The following is a 17,851-nucleotide window of genomic DNA, read 5'->3' on the forward strand; positions in this document are numbered from 1 at the left end:
CCTCCCCTTTTCTCCATCTTTCTCTCTGTATCCCTCTTTACATCTCTCTCCAACTGTTTCTATCTCTTCATCTCACAATCTCTCTCTCCACCTCTCTCTCCCCAACTCTTTACAACATTTTCCATCCCTTGCTCTATCTTTCTATCTCTCCATCTCTTTCACTATCTCCAGCTACTACTCTTTCTTTCTCTACAACTTTTCTACATCCTTCTCTCACTACACCTCCCTTTCTTTCTTTCTCTCTCACTGCACCAGTAACTTTTCCTCTGTCCTCCGGAAGAGGTTGAATCTCTAATTGCATCTGCCGAGCTTCACACACACACACACACACCCACACCTTCAGGGGCCTGTGTAGGTGTGTAGTGGGAGTGTAGATGTTCGGAACATGTGGACCTGCCTCCTCCCCGCCCTCCTCTCAACCTTCTGTTCTTCCCATCCGTCCCCCTCAGGTTGGAGGTCTCCACCTGGAGGGCTGCAGCTTCGACGGCGTCCACCTCTGCGAGAACCGCCACGACTCCCCAAGTGTGTCGGCCGTCCCACTGTGCTACATGGCATGGGTCCCCGCGGTATGTTATGGCTGTTGTACCAATGCCATCCTGCTGGTTCGAGATACCTCCACTGCCACCTGCCGCCGCTTGGCTAACCCTAAAAGCTAGTTAGTGCCCTCTCAGAAAGCGTGTGTGTTGTAGATGGACACTGCAATTCCCTGTCCCTCTCCCTGGAGGGCGGGTTTATTTATGATTGACACCTCCCAGCAAGCATCCAGACAGGAAGTTGAAAAGTTATACTTCCTGGTTGCACAAGTTTGAAAATGCAAGAATAGAAATGTTGCCGCACTGCAGGGCGCCGGGAGAACCAGAATCGAGGTGTCGCTATTATAACGCAGCGTTTTCTTCGACCCCCAGGATGTGGCGCCGGAGCAGGCGGCCACAGAGGGAAGCATCTGGCTGCCGCTGTACTCTAGCTCTGAGCGAGCCAAAGTGGTCACCCGCGTCTCCCTGCCCTGCAGCGCTGACCCCGGACGCTGGATCCAGGCCGGCGCCGCCCTCTTTCTCAAGCAGCAGTGACGGCGGAACGAAAAAATCCTCATCATGACTCTGTATCATTGCATCCTCACGTGGGCCGACGTTTTGGTTGGACTTGGCACAAATCAGGAAGACACAAGAACCACGGGGACGCAATCAGTGTGGATTCTCCTTCTCTGAACTTAGATCGGTGGAAGTTACTACCGTGTAATACAAAGTCACAAATGTAATCAAGTAACACCTCAGCAGTGATCGAAACCCTTAGCGCCACCGGTCCTGGTCCTGGACATCATGACGGTGAGTCAAAGCTGTGGAGGTTGTGGGTTTTTCTCTGGGCCAAACATCCAGGACCTGAGGTGTTTACGTCATGGAGAAGCAATCATGGCGTGAGGCCATGGCTTGGATGAGTGACAGTGGCAGGCGGGTCGCCACCTGCACACTGCCACCGCTTCGGAACCCTAATGAACCACGATCGGGGTGGTTGTTTGTGAGTATTTGGCTGAGCGGCATCACCAATAAAGACCCTGGATAGATCCATGTGTGGAGAAGAGTTGTTGTTGAAGAGGAAGGCCAAGCTTCTCCTGCTCTGTTGAGATGCCTGATTTCTGTGTGTGTATGTGTGTATGTGTGTGTGTGTGTGTTGAGTCAGACTAGCGGTTCCTGACGCCGCAGCAGCTCATCACCCGGCGCAGTGAATGGTCCGGATCAGGGGGCACGAAACGCTTCGCCTGTCTGTTTTCGAAGGAGTCGGTGACTCTCAGACACACTCACATACACACACATATACACACACGAACGCAAACACACACGCCAGCGCCGCCCTCCGCCGCTAACCCCCGCGTGATTGGCTGTGAGCAGGGTTGAGCGGAGTCAGTGATGTGTGATTGATGGGTGCGGAGCTGCAGAGGCTGTTTCTAAAGGTGTGTGTGTGTGTGTGTGTGCATTGTGTATGAAGATGCACAAACGAAGCATCTAGCCAAGACCGCCATATTTGATTGATGGCCTAATTAAGAACCCCCCTTTCTATTTATTTATCTTTTTTTGTCAGAGTCGCGCATGGCCCAATGTTCGAGTAGTTGTCTGGAGATGGAGGGGAGGAGAAGTTGTGCTCGTGTGTGTGTGTGTGTGTGTGTGTGTACGTGCGTGCACCCACGCTCACCGCAGTGTGACAAAGTGGAAGTGTAATGGAAACAGCGGGTCTAAAGAATGGAGAGGATTGGATTTTTGTTGAAGTGGCCCCACAACACACACACACACAAACACACACACACACTGTGAGGGTAGGGAGGGGTGAGATTTGGAGAGATTGGGAAAATAGGGAGGACACAGATGACTGACTTTGCGGGGCTGCGGAACATTAGAACCAATGATGAGTGTGTTCCAAGGAAGGTGCAGGATGGTGGAAAACTTCAGTGAAAATGTTCCTGATCGCTCAGCCTTCTTCTGTGTTCTCCCCGTTGTGGAACCCTGGAGAGAGACCCCTTCCAGAACCACAACCAAGCTTGGTGTGGGAAACCAGAACCTCTTTTACACTCAGAAACTCAAATGGGAGCAGGAAGTGAACACCCCGTGACGCTCGTTTCCATAGTGACGCATCTACAGAGGAGTCTGAGGGCAAGGTCCAGGAGCCCGTCCGTCCCGTCTGCATTCAGGCGCTCGCTTTGGATTCACGTCAGGAACCCACTACGTCCCCCAGACCCGTGGAACCGGTGGATACCCTTCCCTGAGAACCTGGAGGGAGGGAACGTTAACAAGGTTCCTGCAGGAGAGCAAGGAAGTCGCTCATTCGTTCATTCATTCATTCATTATCAACACCGTCTATCCTGCATTTAGGGGTCGCGGGGTCCTGGAGCCTATCTCAGCTGTGATTGGATGAGAGGAGAGGTTCATCCTGGACGTGCCAATCACAAGCCCACATATAGGGACATGCCAATCCCTCATTCATCCACACATTTGGACAATTTAGGGGGGGATGGATGAACTCCAGTGAGCCTCCTGTGTATGTTTGGTCTGTTGGAGGAACCTGAGAACCCAGAGGAACCCCACGCAGACACGGGGAGAACATGGAGACGTCACACCTCCTGTAGGAATCCAACCAGGGACCTTCTGACTGAGAGGAGGAAGCCCGAACCACTGCTCCCTGTGAGAAATGTGAGGACAGTAATTGCTTTTGATGCATTTGTTTCTCTCATCTTCTGGTCTTTATGTCCTTTCTTTCTGCCTCCCTCCATCCTTCACTCCTCCACTGTTTGTCCTCCATCTGATGACCCTCTCCACCCTCCTCAGAGAAAACGGACGTCCAGGACGTGAGCGGTTAGGAAAGCAGTCGGAGAACACTTCCTGTTTGTGTAATTGTACCCCAACCCCCTGGGCTGTAACCAAGCAACCAGCGTCCTCGACAAAATTATACGCATATATAAATATACGAAATATAAATGTGACTGATTTGACCAGCCTGGTGCCATCGGAGAGTGTGTGTGTGGGTGTGTGTGTGTTTTCATTTCACTCCCCCAAAATTGTGTACTCCCTCGACTAAATGACAGTGGTTTTGTGTTCTTTGTGTTTTCGCACGGCGCCGCAGGTCCCCCCCCCCCTCTCACGCACACACTCCGAGTCACACACACACACTCTGAGAACGTTCCTGCTCATCTGGATTTCTGCAGAACTTTAATGAGACAGCAGGGAGAGCAGAGATTAGAATAGTCATTTATTAATTTATTCAATACTGTTGGGGTTGGAGCCAACTCAGCTGATGCTGCACTGAAAGGCGGCGTTTACCCACACTACTGTCAATCATCTAGAGACATGCAATCATTCACCTTTTCATTCACAGCTTATTCACTCTTCAATGTACTAATATTGGACTGCGGGAGGAAGAACCCATGCAGGAGAACATGGAAACAACCTGGATAGGAGAATATGGGGAAGAACCCTGCCAGGAGAACCTGGAGAGAACATGGCGAGAACCCAGGACGGAGAACATGGAAAGAGGGGAGAGTCAAGACAGGAGAACCCAGTGGACTTGTCTACCCTTCTCTCTAAAAGAACCAGAGTTCAATATTTGTCATCTTCACATCACCATATCATCACCAGAAGACCAATGAAGGCTCAGTCTCATTCTCAATGTCAGTGTGTGTGTGTATGTGTGTGTCAGGACAGGACTCCCCCCCCCCCCCCCCCCCAGCAGTCAGGGGGTTAGACAGACGACCGAAAGGTCAATTGTCACTCTAATCTGTGATCCTCCTCGGAGACACACACACACACAGACAGACACACACACACTCCGATGGAATTCCCTGCTCCCCTTCTTACTCCCATCCTGTTCTCCATCCTCCCACTGCCTGTCCTCCAATGGATCCCCCACGCACACACACATACTGATTGGTCACTGTGTCATTCAGGGATGTTCAATCTGATGAGGAGGAGTTGATTAGGACCTCGACATTCATCCATTCATTCAACCATTCATCAAGTCATTCATCCCTCAATTTATTGATCTTTTCATTCATCCATCCTATCGTTATTTAAGTAATTCATCAGGTCATTCATCCGTCCATTCATTGTCAACCTGTCTCCGTCTCACAGGGTCGCTGGCGATCAGGAGCCAATCCCAGCTGACTTTGGTGTCAGGAGGCGGGGCTTGACCCCAACAGGTCACCTGTCAATCGTCTTCCATCCTCACATATGTGTCAGTATAGGTGCTGGGGGTTCCACACACACTCACACACACACACACACACACACACACACACACACACACACACACACACGCTCCTTCCCTCATTCCCTCATTTGTCTCTCCTTCCATCTCCTTTTTGTCTTCCCTCCTTCCTTTTTTATCTTTCTTTCCTCTCTTATTTCCATCCTTCTTTCCTGTCTTCTTGCCCTATTTCCTTCTTTTCTTGCCTTTCTTTCTTCTTTTCCTGCATCCCTTCCTTCCTACATTGTCTTTATGTCCTTCATTCTCCCCTTTGTCTTCCCTCCTTTCTTTCTTCTTTCCTTCATTCCGTCCTTCCCGCTTTCTTCCTTCCTTCCTTTCCGCTTTCTTTGTTCCATCCTTCCCTCCTATTTGTCTTCCTTTCCTTCCTTCATTCGTTCCTTCTTAATTCATCTCTTGCTCTCCTCCTGTCCTTTGCTTCCTTTTTTCCCGCTTTCTTCCTTTTTTTTCTGTCCTTGCTTCCCAGTTGTCTTCCTTTATGTTCTTCTTTCTTTCCTTTCTTCATTGGATCTTTCTTTCCTTTTTGCCCTTGTTCCTTCAATCGTTCCTTCTTTCCCTGCCTCTTCCTTTCCTTCATTCCTTCATTCTTAATTTATCTCTTCCTTCCATGTCTCCTTGTCTTCCCTCCCTTCCTTCCTCACCGCTTTCCTTCTTCCAGTCTTCCGTCCCTCTTTCTTGTCTTCTTTCCTTCTCACTTTCTTTTCCTTCGTCGTTCCTTGCCTCTTCCTTTGTTTCTTCCTTCCCTCCCTCTTGTCTTCCTTTCCTTGTTTCTTTCCTTCCTATTTCTTTCTTCCTTTCCCTCATTTCCTCCTTCATACTTTGTCTCTCTCTCCTTCTTGTCTTCCCTCCTTTATTGCATCTTTTCTTCCTTCCGACTTTCTTTATTCCATCTCCCCCCTTCTCATCTTCCCTCCCTCCTTCCCTCTTGGAATACCTTCCTTTCTTCTCCAGCCATTCAGCTGATCACTTTCCATTCAATCCCATTTGATTTCTCCAAACCTGTTGATGCAACGTGTCCCCCCCCCCCCCCCCCCCCATTGCCCATGAATGTTTTTATGATGTAATTTTCCTCGCATACGTTTTCTTCTTTATTACCGTAAGAAGAACTGCTGCCGCCGGGGGGATTGGACCGACCAATCAGAAGGGGAGGTCGGGGATGGGGGCGGGGGGGGGGGAGATAAAAATGATTAAGAGAGATGAGAAGGGCTGGTAGGATGACAGCAAAACATTAAAGTGGGAAAAATACAAGGACACATATACACAAACACACACACACACACACACACACACGGAGGGCTCCTCATTTCTCACCTGAGCTCCTTTCTTCTTTGAGATACAGGTGTCATTACATTTCCACCCTGCCCTCTCACCTCCCACCTGCAGACACACACTCTAATGTGTGATGTGTGTGTGTCCCACTAAATTAAAGGCAGCTGTCTCCGCTCGGAGTACTGCAGGCGCCGAATACTTCAGTGTATTAAAATACTGCGGAGTAAAACTGATGGGATGCATGTGTATCTGTTCGGTATTTAAGTGCATCCAGTGATTCTGTGCTCCATCTAATATTGAAGAATGTTCTAGATTAGGAGGCTGACAGCAGCTAACTGACCAGCTGAGCTTGACCCCTCCCCTCCGTCATCATAGCCAATGGGGCAACGGAGATTAATGACCCCCCCCCCTGCACACACACACACACACACACACACACTCACCACAGTCAGAGTCTCGGCCAATTGGTGAACTTCGCTCTCATCTCCAGCATGGGATGCCCTTGAGCAACTGCATATGCGCACGCTCACGCACACACACATTGAACGCAACCACAAGGAGGACACACACACACACACTCACCACTTAATTCAGCCTCCTCCGAGGGCGGCGGGCCGCTCAGTGCCGATGTTTATGGTTTCTCTGAACCTGCAAATCACCGCGGTTACGGCCGGCTGGATTTACAGCCGCGGCCCTTCCACCGGCCCCTAGACAAACCGTGGATCACAGGCACATGCACATACGCAAACACGTACACGCACGCACACACACACACACACACACAATATTGGAAAAGATACATATGCTCAGACAGCAGAGTGGTTCTTTGTTGAGGGTTCACTCTGGTATGCTAATTGATCCACGTTTTGTGTGTGTTTGTGTGTGTTTGTGTGTGTGTGTGTAAGGGGGTTGTAAGTAACACACCGTTCGAACCAAACCAACGCAAGTGTGTGTGTTTGATTCTCAGACGGCCCATTCTTCAGGGTCTTTGCTTTAAAACAGCAAAACACTGCATTTTCTTGTACTCACACACATGCACTCACACTCACACACACACACACACACACACACATACACGTATCCTTGGTTTGTGATGAGTCATCCTGACCTCAGTCTCACTCCGGGGGGGGGGACGTCAGCACCGATAAAACCTGCTCGTTCACTGCCGGCGACCTGCAACTCACACACACTTGGTCCTTCAACCTGTGTGTGTGTGTGTGTGTGTGTGGGGTTGGCACAACGTGCTCAGCGGGAGGCTGTTTGCTTTGACGGGCATGAGGGAGCGGAACAATCCTACATTTAATATCATCGGCCTCTTTTTGGATGTAATTCACGGCACTCACTCTCAGAGGAGCAGACGCACTGACACACACACACACACACACACAAATACACACACTTATGCACACAGACGCCACTTCTCACAGGTTTATTTAAAGCGCGGCGGTTCTTCGCCTCCCACGCGACAGAAGGCCCGTCGGTTCTCCTCTCGGGGCAAAGACGACAGAGACGGGCGCCGCTCTAAGCCCCGCCCCCTTGTGCCCCGCGTCCAGCTGCCAGTCAAACAACTCCCCGGTTGCTCATGCCGTAGTAAACAGTAAACACCCCATAATATGTAAGCAGCCTTGGAGATTCAGGCACAGGAAGTTGGTATTCATGGAGTTTTCATGTATTTCATGATATACTTCATTGTTGTGTTTCAGAGGTAGCACTCATGTGCGGGTGTCTGTGTGTGCCCGTCTTATGGTTGTGTTCAATGTGTGTGTGTGTGTGTGTGTTTATACCGCAGACGCCGATCCACCACCTGCTTCAGAAATGGCCGCCGTTGCATCAGAAGGGGAGTGGTGGTGCATTCAGGAGCCTCCTGTCCAACAGGAGACGGGATGCTGGAGATATGGTGAGGGGGCGTGGCCTGTGCCGGGGGGCGGAGCTACAGCAGGATAACCACGAGCAGAAGAAACATTCAGCTGCTGTTAGTCTAGAGTAGTGTTGAGCAATTATGTTGGCTGGCCAGCCATATTTCTTATTTAATTTTTATGCGTGGGCCGACAAGCTGTCATGTAAATTGAACAGAATGAAAATTGCAATATAAATATTTAATTTTTTTGGCATTTTATTTCAACCTTAAAATCATTACTGATCATATAAATGTACTGACACTACTTTGTATGTAATCATCCATACAAAATTAAAGAAAAGGAAAAAAAAAGGATTTTTTAAATTCAATATTGATCGAAAATACTTGTATAAAATACTTAAAATATTCAAAGAACGTAGTTTGGCGGCCGGATAAAGAAGCAAAACGGCCTGGATGTGGCCTGCGGGCCGTAAAGTGCCCAGGTCTGGTCGAGAATGAAGCTCGGGGTGTCTGTCTTTTCCCGTGTGTGTGTGTGTGTGTGTGTGTGTGTGTTGTCGACACGCTTCATTACAGAGGGATGGAGTCAGACAGACACGACAGATGAACGAGTGAGAAAGTTGAGTAGACACAGGTGGTGAATCTGGGGTTAGACCAGGTCACCACAAATACACACACACACACACACACACACACATACACACATACAGAAACGTGCACAAACACACACACACCTACCAGGGTGAACAAGGGAGCGATTTCATTCAACTATGCTTCCTGGACTCCAATGCAATGACAGAAACTGTTACCCCCCCCATGCAGTAGTAGTACTCACCAAGTACACTGAAGTACTGCATAGAGTGCAGTAGAGTAGGGGGCTGTTGGTACTTTGTCATCCGTGTACTGAGTCTTCTTCTCCTTTCAGCTTTTCCCTTCAGGGGTCGCCGTACAGAATCAACCTTCTCCATCTAACATCCGTGTACTGAGTATTGATAATTAACTGGGTGCCGTAAATGTGGTAATTACAGGTTTATTACCACGTTATTGATCGGGATTGAACCTGCTCCCCTGAACAATAAATGATTTATTCAAATCGTAGTCCTCTGTGCGTGGACTGGAAAGAAGTTCTCCTGGACGGAGATCCTGGAGGAGACGATGGACATGAAGGACGTCCATAACCAAAAAGACGGGGGCCCGTTACGAGGTGAATCATCTTCCTCCGACGCGGCAATCAAGCTGTACGGCTTTTAAAGGCTGTGAAAGAAAAAAAAAGCTTTTAACACTCCGAACCCCCCACCACACACTTTTTTTTTTTTTTTTCCAGCGAAGCATTTACTTACTGTGTGAAAACGTCAGTCGTTTTGAAATCTCCGGGGGTTTGTGTGAAAAACAGAAAAAAGATACCAAAAACCAGTTTCACTCAGTTGACTCCATTTCCCAGAATGTATCACTCTGAGACAAACAAGGAAGCAGCTGGCAAAAACTCCTTTCAATCTTCTCTACCCTTTCAAAATAAAACTTTCCTGATCCCCCCAAAAATGGGAAGGGGGGGGGGGGTCTAGGGTCACACTTCCTGTCAGGAACAGGAAGTCATCAGTTTTATTTTTTTAACCAGTGTGTCTCAACATGCGTGCCAAAAGCTTTTATTTTGAAATTTCCCGCTGAACCATTCTGACCTTTTTTTTTTTGAAAATACATCACAATAAGATCAGGATATCTAAAAAAAAAAAAAAGAAAAACAAACTCCGGGAGAAGACGCGTCCCAGTCGTCATACTGCTATTATGGGATGTTTTCCGCCGTTGGCTGCGTTTCGTGTGCCATGTGAGTTATGGCGGGATGGCTGAGGAGTCACCGAGCAGACTTCCTGTACTGCATAGGGTCAAACCCCCCCCTGGTGTGTGTGCGCCAAAGTGGGTCAACCATCCCCATGGCGCCCACAAAGGGTCAGCCCCCCCCCTCTGCTTTTCCATTTCTTGTAAGCCGTTAGCCGTTAGCTACCCGCTAGCTTAAAAAATAAAGTAAAATAAAAAACATCCATCCTAGAATAAACCTTGAACATTCACTGAAGTTTTACCCGGGGATCAAGAAAGAGATGTGCTTGTGTGTGTACATGTGTGTGCGTGTGTGTGTGTATCCTCAGTGTTTAATCTTTGTGGTTTTTTTCAGTCCATCTTCATCAGTTTCTTGGACTACCGGCAAGGCGGCATGGACCGGCTATCTTGGAATTTGGATGCCACTGACCGGAGCATCGTGCAGAACGCCAGGTAGAATGACATACATGTGGAATAAATCTCTTCTATGGCAGATTTAGAGCCTTCGATGGACCAATTCCTGCTCATAGACTGGAGATGGAGAACCTGGAGGCAACCCAGGCTGGACAACGCAGCACTTTTATAGGAATTATGTTGTATATCTGTGTACTACTACTACCACTATGTGTATTTTTATTTTGCTTGCTTTTTTTTCCCAGATATTTTTTTTCTGCAGATGTCCCTTCCATTGTGTGTGTGTGTGTGTGTGTGTGTGTGTGTGTGTGTGCATGTGTGTCGTCCTCCACTCTCAGGCGATCATTTATTTAATGGCAGCGTTTGGAGCTGAGAATGTCGCTTTCATCGCACCGTTTTAAAGGTGCGAGGGGAAAATTGTCTTCCTCCTCTTCTTCTTCTCTTCCTCTTCTCATCCTCTCTTTCCTCCTCCCTCCTTCTTCTCCTCTCCGTCCGATGTCTGCAGATTCCACACATCCATCCTCTCCATTATTCAGCAGAAATATCTAATATTCATACCTAAATGAAGGCTGTTCCATAATGTAGTGTGAAGGTGTGTGTGTGTGTGTGTGTGTGTGTGTGTGTGTGTGTGTGTGTGTGTGTGTGTGTGTGTGTGCGTGTGTGTGTGTGTGTGTGCGTGTGTGTGTGTGTGCGTGCACGCACCGCCCACTCCTCATCCTCCAAAGATGAGAGGATCCACAATGTTTGGAGCAATGCTGCGGAGAATTTGCAGAAAGTAGACTGACAGCGCTTGAATGTGTGTGTGTGTGTGTGTGTGTGTGTGCGTGTGTTTGCATGCACACCGTCTGGCTACATCACTCCCTCGTTATGGGTCACATTCCCATCCCTCTCCTACAGGCTTCAGTGTCTCCATGACTTCCATCTCCTCTTCAGACGTTGTCTAGCTCTGAAAGAAAGGCTCCATGGTGGAACATGAAGGTTTCTTCAAACCGGTTCTGAAGGAACATATTTTGATGGCAGGAATGCGGTGCAGAATCTTCTGCAGCTGCCAGGGTTCTCTCCATGTTCTCCACTGTGGGTCCTCTCAGTGTGGAGTCTCCCTGATCTCCTGCCTGGCTCCTCAATGTTCTCCTGGTTGAAAGTCTCTCTATGATTGACTGGACAGCTGCATTCCAGATTAAACCTCTCCCACGTCTATGTGTGCAATATGATCAGACAAGGTAATGAATGGATGAATGAATGAATGGATGGACATCGGTGTCCGTATCAAACCAGCTCATCAGCATTGATCCGCGATTGTTTTATTCATCGATCTAAATAGGTTGAGGTTAAGCCACGGCAGCAAGGGTCTCCCAGGCTACGGCGTGGCGAGGAGTGTCATATTACTGCAGTAGTACTACTAGTACTACAAATAACTCCTGTTCTGTATATTTCCTGTGCATCGTGTATTTGCAAATGTATTTGCAGTCCCTATAAGTCACTTTGGATAAAAGCGTCTTCCAAATGCAATGTAATGTAATGTAATGTAACTCACATGTTTATTGTCCTGATCTGGAAGTACTGAGGCAGTAAACATGGACCCATCATGGCCACCGCCCTATGACCTGCACACCTAGTGAATTGGAATGGGGTCATGTGACCCCTGGAGGGGGGGTTCAATTTTCTGGTTTCCAGGGCAACAGCAAGGTATTTGGGGAGTCAGGAGGTCTGGGTTAAATTCAGGAAAAAAAAAACCAATGGCAACTTGGCAGCTGCTGCACTCAGGTTGGCCTTAGCTGTGCATGATCTAATTTGAAATAATAAATAAAAAAAATAAGCAAAACAACTTGAGGGCAGAGACAAAGCCAGTTAGTGTGTGTGTGTGCGTGTGTGTGTGTGTGTTTAGAACTAGAAGATAAGAGTTTGCTGACAGAGATGAAAACATCCGTGTCGGACGGATTCGTTCAAACAGACTCGCCACCCGACCCCCCCCCATTTGTCCCCCTCCCCCTTAATTTTCCTCCCTTTCCAAACTCTAATTTTAATTTCGCTTCCATTTTCTCTTTTCCCCTCGATGGCACTGGCGGTAGGAAGCCCCGCCCCCTCCTGCTGAATGGGTGATTGATTTGTGCATTTCTTGCCTTGTTTTTGTCCGGTTGTATCAGTGGGGGGAGGGCTATGTACGATAACAGTGCGGGAAGCGTCGTCGTAGCAACCGCCGTGGCAGGAAGCAGCCTCGGGAGAAAAAGGTGAGGAGGGACGAGGCCTACAAGAGCCTGCGGCCCTTCGGAGAACTTTGCCTCTCTCCTTTCCTTTAAAAAAGTCGACACCCCGACCCTCCCCAAAAGACGATGAGGGTGCAAGTTATGTGACGGCGTCAGGAATCTTAAACTTGTAAACATGGATTCATCCGTTCATTCATTCATCTATTCATACATTTATTCATTTTTTTTCATTCTATCTCCAGCACCTGTCAATCATCTATGGAAACACACAACGGTACCATCAATCCCTCCTGTTGTTCTACGGGGTTCTCTAGGGTTCTCCATTTTCCACCCACAGGCTAAAATCATTCAGTAAACGTTAGAGTCCGGACTTCTCATTGGTCCTTTTGATTTCCGTGACAATCTAGTTTTATCCCGTCCCAACAACTGGATGAAGTGGCGCCTGCGCGTGAGGCTCAGGCTCCGTCCATGCCATGATCCTGATTCACCGCCCATGTTTCGGGGGGATGTCCGACCTTAGGTTCCGTGGTAGCCGTGGCAGTACACGGCAACAGAGCGGGGAGCACAAAACAGCTGTTCATGCACTCAACCCATACCTTTGCACACACCTTCATCCAGAAGTCCAAAAGTGAATGAATGGACATGTCTCTTCATTGTTCTGTAATTGACAGCTGACCATGTGATTAACAGGTGACCCTATGATTGACAGGTGACCCTGTGATGGACAACTGACCCCATGATTGACAGGTGAATCTGTGATTGGCAGATGATCCAACATCCATAGAGACTTAGTAAAGAAATAAATGTCGTGTCTGGTCTGTATGGATTGCGTGAACTTATCATGAATCCACTGTTACTACCGAATTGGTTGGATGCCTCTTTGATTGACAGGTGACCCGCCCGGGTTAAGCCCCGCCTTTGGCCCACAGTCATTGGCTCCGATGTGGATGAACAAGACAACAGACGGCGACACGGTGGTTGGTGATGCAGGAGAAAGTTTACTTATGAAAACAACAATCAATGAACAACCAGCAGACATTTGGCTTTGAGACAATAAATTACGGTGGCGTCAGACCCAACCATGAGGACGCCATTTTTTGGATAAAATGTATGTTAGCCGACCGCTAATATCTAACTGCTGCCGATCTGTGAGTGTGTGTACGTTGTTTCCAACAATCGACTCGACATGCGAACTTCCACCATGTTGATTTCTTTTGGGGGGGTCCAGACAGTGTTCCAGACGGCCAGGGTGAGGATGCACGTGAGCATGCACGTGAGGACCACGCTGACGTCGTACAGGTAAGTGTGTCAATTATTCATAGCAGATCTGTATGTGTCATGTTGCTTTGAAGATCACACACACACACACAAACACAAGCACACACACGCATAATTGTGCGACACAGGGAATCCGCTTGCGTTCATATTGTACATGCACATGCATGTGGTCGCACCAGCTGCCCAGCTCCCACAAACTGCCGGTCTCCCCGACGCCCCTATGACAAAAGCATGGCTTCCTGAGCTGTCACACACACCGAGGCCTGACATGATGTGTGTGGTATGGAGGTGCTGATTGAACCCCCCCCGGGGGTGGGGGTTTTGGGGGGGCAGGTGGGGCCCCGGGTGGGTTGGGGGGGGGGGGCTTGTAGCCCTTATCTTGAAGGGGACGGCGTCCTAGCTCTGCTCCAGGAATGCTGCTAATCTGCAAGTGTTCAGTTTGATTTCCCCTTTTTCCGCCCAGCAGGTCCTGAAAACATCCTCTCCGCCTGTTTCCCCTGCCCCCCCCCCCCCCCCCCCCCACACACACACACATACACACTTCTTTCCTCTGCTGTATACGAAGCACTCCATCTTTTTTTCCTTTTAGAATCCTCGCTTGTGAAATTCCTGTCGGCAGCTGGAATGCACAGAAGCGGCGAGCGGGAGGGGGACCGCCCCCCCCCCCCCCCCCCCCCCCCCCCTTTGATCTGTGTGTGTCTGTGTGTGTGTGTGTGTTCAGGTCAGAAACAAAAGAGGTGAATGTCAGATGGACGGACGGGGTTGTGGGATTTTTCTTGCTGCAGACAGGAATGTGCAAAACAAAATGTGTGTGTGTGGAAGGGGGGGTGACGTGTGTGGAAGGGGGGGGGGGTGAGCATGTGTGTGATGCGTTTGTGGTCCTGTTAAGGGTTGGATTCCGCCTGGTTGCATTGATGGGTTTTTCATTTCTAGGTTGTAGCACAAGAAACATATATATACACACACACATATATATACATATATATATATATATATATATATATATGTATATAAAGAACGTCCTGTCCAAGAGTTCTGGTGGGGTGGATTTCTTGGGGGTCTGAGTCGAATCCGGGGTGGGGCGGTGTGTGTCGATGTCAGCGAGGGGGCCGGGACGGACAGTAGCACTCGCAGCTCTCATGGTGCGTGAGGAAGATCTCGTCGATTACCCAGCGGACCCGCTGCCGGCGGTGGCGTTGGAGGAAGGTCGTCTCCGTGGCGTACTTCAGCACCTGGGGAGGGTGGGAGGGGATTAGTGTGTTTGTACTGATAATTACATTTATGTACATATTTATACATATCATTGAAGCGGGTTGGACTTTCTCAACCACAAATCTTCGCGCCTCGGCCTCGATCCCACCTTTGTCTGCAGGTTCCATTGTGAACGGGAGACGGAGGCACGTCAGGGGAAGGGGCTCGGTAATGAAGCCGGCAAGAACAAAACTCGGAGGAGAGAGGGATGTAGAGAAAGAAAGAGGGACGGGAGGTGGAGGGCGGCGGTGCCTCAACAGCCAGATTAAAGGGCCGACGCAAAGCGATAAATTGAAAGAGGGAATTGGGAAAAGTGAATTGGTGATGGGGGGAGAAGAGGAGGAGAAGGGGGGAGGAGGTGGAAGAAAAGGAAGACGTTTGAGAATGAAAACTAGGCAGAGAAGAAGGAGGAAGAGATGGAGGAGGATGACGAAAAGGAGGAGTAAGAAGGAGGATAAAGAATAGAAAAAGGGGGAAAAGGAAGAAAAGGAAGATGAAGAATAGGAAGAAGAGAAGCTCCAGATCCTCCTGTCGATCACCTGTCTATAACCGACATGTCGAGATCGACGGCAGCCGTGGCGGCGGCGCCCACCTCGTGCAGCTTGGGCGCTGACTTGGCGGCCTGGCAGGCGCAGCCGCTGTTCCAAGTGTCGGTGCCGCAGCCGCAGTTCCCGCCGCAACGTTGGACCAGCAGGCAGCGCGGGAAGAAGACGGCGTTGGTGGTGCGCAGCTCTTCGCGGAGGTTCACGGAGTAGTTGCGGGGCGTGCAGCTATACCGTCTTACGTCGTCATGGAGACGGTTCAGGTCAACTGGATGGCAGGGTGAGGAAAGGATGAATGGATGGATGAATATGTCTGTGTGAATGAATGAGTGAATGAATGAATGGATGGGTGTATGTCTGTACGAATGAATTAATGAATCAATATGACGTGTGACTGAAAGAGAATATTTGTTTGTCTGTATGATGTGTGAATGAGTGAATGTTTGCCAGGCTCTATATGACATGTGAATGAGTGAATAGTTGTTTGTATGACTTGTGAGTGCTTGTAGATCTCTATGACGTGTGGCAAAGTGAATGGTTGTGTTTTTGACTTGTGAGTGCTTGTAGGTCACAATAAGACATGTGAATGAGTGAATGTTTGCAGGTTTCTGTATGTTGTGAGAATGAATGAATGATTGCATGTCTCTAGGTGTGTCCCTGTGATTGGTCAAGGGGGAGCACCACCTCTCATCCAATCACAGCTGGGCTCTGCTCCTGCGCCCTCTTGTCAACCTTACTGCAGAATAAGTGGTGTAGAAAATTACTGTATGAATGAATGAATGGTCTAGTCGGAGCTAGCTATCAACTAGCTTTAGCATCAAATTCACTGCCTTTCACAAAAATCTCTTTTCCTGTTTCTATGTGGTGCCTATAGGCGGCCATATTGGTTGTACAGAAACAATCCGTCTGCCCCGTCAATCGATGACGGCGGTGAAGCAGTACTTGTTCTATTGAGGCGAGTAATCTAGTATTTTATCCGAGTACTTCCAGCCCAGCAGGTTCATGTGTGTGCAGTAGAAGGTCAAGGACGTCTTCTATCTGTCCACTGGGGGCTTTAACATCTTGTAGGAAGCACTTTAGGCGAGGATGACAGAAAAGAAGCGCAGCGGTCACCTTTACAGCCGGATGCTTTGCGCACCGTTGGAAAAAGTGGCATCAGCCGCTACCGCCGCCACCGCCGCCACAAGGCCACGATGGGCTCCTTTCATTACTTATATATTCAATCATAATCTCCGATACTAATGGAATTAGGATACAAATTTGATTTGTGTTTTTTAAAACGGGACCAGATGAGAATGTTAAGAAGAGCTGAACCATTAACACTGCAGCAGCTGTGTTATTGCCATGTTATTACACAGCTGCGAGGTTACTGCTGTGTTATTACAAAGTCATAACATTGTCATTACCCCTGGGTCACCTGCCAGGAAGCGCCATGTCAGGTAGGGTGTTTAAATGAAGCCGCGAATGTATTTAATAACTGTTGCGCCAGCAGGATTTGGGAGGTCAGCTGTGTGTGTCCGGCCTCCAATTATGTGTGCGTGTGTGTATGTGTGTGTGTGTGTGTAAGTGTGTAAGTGTGTAATAACAGAGATATCAATACTATTAAACTAGTTGTTTGCACAGGCAGACATCGCTGGGTTCATCTGAGTAGAACCTATCCACGCACACACACACACACAGACACACACACACAAGTGCGCATTCATCGCCTTTGCCAGAGCTGGAATTGCTCAGACAGGGAAGGTTGTGAGAAATCTGCACTTATGCTAACAGGGTAATCTGATTACTTTGATTACTTGATCACTTAAAATTACTCCACGTCATACAGCTGTACCAAAAAAAAAAAAAAGAATGTAATCACGGACAGGTGTGTTTTCTCGTAAGCGTGTTATTACATTACTCAGTATCTTTAACGTCAGTGGAGGTGATTAAGTTTTACGTCCTTGTTTGTAGCGAACAGATGCTAGGCTAATCTCAACCGCAGGAAGCCAGCGCATTTCCTGGATGCCGTCCAGCGCTAGGTGGGAAACACTTGAGACCGCTCCTCCCAGCCACCCACTCCCGCTGTTATGTTATTAATATCTATTACTGTGTAATAAGACGTTAATAACACGTTTTATTACATCCATGTAAAAGGCCATACTAATACATCTTACAACTGGGTAATAAGAAGACTACACCTGCCGGACCCAGATGCCAGGGTCAGAGGTCACAGGCTGCTGGGGTCACTTCCTTTTTTATGGGGAGGAAAAAAAAAACAAACATCTGGAAACGAAATGTTTGGAATGATGGGAAAACATGACCATGTTTAATTCCAAATCAACCAAAATTATATATATATATATATATATATATATATATATGTATTGGTGCTCTCAAATGGGTTGCCATTGGTAACCGGAGTGGAGAACGTCACAGATAGAGGTGGAGGGGGGTGTCTTGAGGGTATATATTATCAATAAGCAATTGTTCGCAAATAAAAG

At 48.4% G+C, this 17,851-nt stretch overlaps 2 protein-coding genes and 1 long non-coding RNA gene across 4 annotated transcripts in view; 2 read left to right on the plus strand and 1 right to left on the minus strand.

The window, feature by feature from the left end:
• dync2h1 (dynein cytoplasmic 2 heavy chain 1) overlaps window positions 1–1,553 on the plus strand; it is a 54,599-nt gene extending 53,046 nt beyond the window's left edge. Inside the window, exons 95-96 of the mRNA XM_086178080.1 lie at window positions 450–566; window positions 906–1,553. Of these exons, the coding sequence (XP_086034206.1) occupies window positions 450–566; window positions 906–1,067 (279 nt within the window). The 3' untranslated portion in view covers window positions 1,068–1,553. The remainder of the gene's footprint in view (window positions 1–449; window positions 567–905) is intronic.
• A 1,312-nt stretch (window positions 1,554–2,865) lies between these two features.
• Window positions 2,866–3,480, plus strand: LOC147235481 (uncharacterized). Its single transcript, XR_015109246.1, has 2 exons — window positions 2,866–3,176; window positions 3,312–3,480. It is a non-coding gene; the product is annotated as an uncharacterized LOC147235481 (long non-coding RNA).
• A 9,795-nt stretch (window positions 3,481–13,275) lies between these two features.
• The window catches only part of pdgfd (platelet derived growth factor d), a 27,595-nt gene continuing 23,019 nt past the window's right edge, over window positions 13,276–17,851 (minus strand). Inside the window, exons 6-7 of one of the 2 annotated variants that reach the window (XM_086143623.1) lie at window positions 15,419–15,636; window positions 13,276–14,807 (exon numbers count right to left, since the gene is read on the minus strand). In XM_086143623.1, the coding sequence (XP_085999749.1) occupies window positions 14,673–14,807; window positions 15,419–15,636 (353 nt within the window). In that variant the 3' untranslated portion in view covers window positions 13,276–14,672. Of the gene's footprint in view, window positions 14,808–15,365; window positions 15,637–17,851 lie in introns of both variants that reach the window. The other variant, XM_086143624.1, reaches the window with a different exon arrangement.

This window comes from Fistularia commersonii, chromosome 3 (assembly GCF_037954325.1).
Source record: "Fistularia commersonii isolate RoL2024-O1a breed Wild chromosome 3, RoL_Fcom_v1.0, whole genome shotgun sequence".
NCBI lineage: Eukaryota > Metazoa > Chordata > Actinopteri > Syngnathiformes > Fistulariidae > Fistularia > Fistularia commersonii.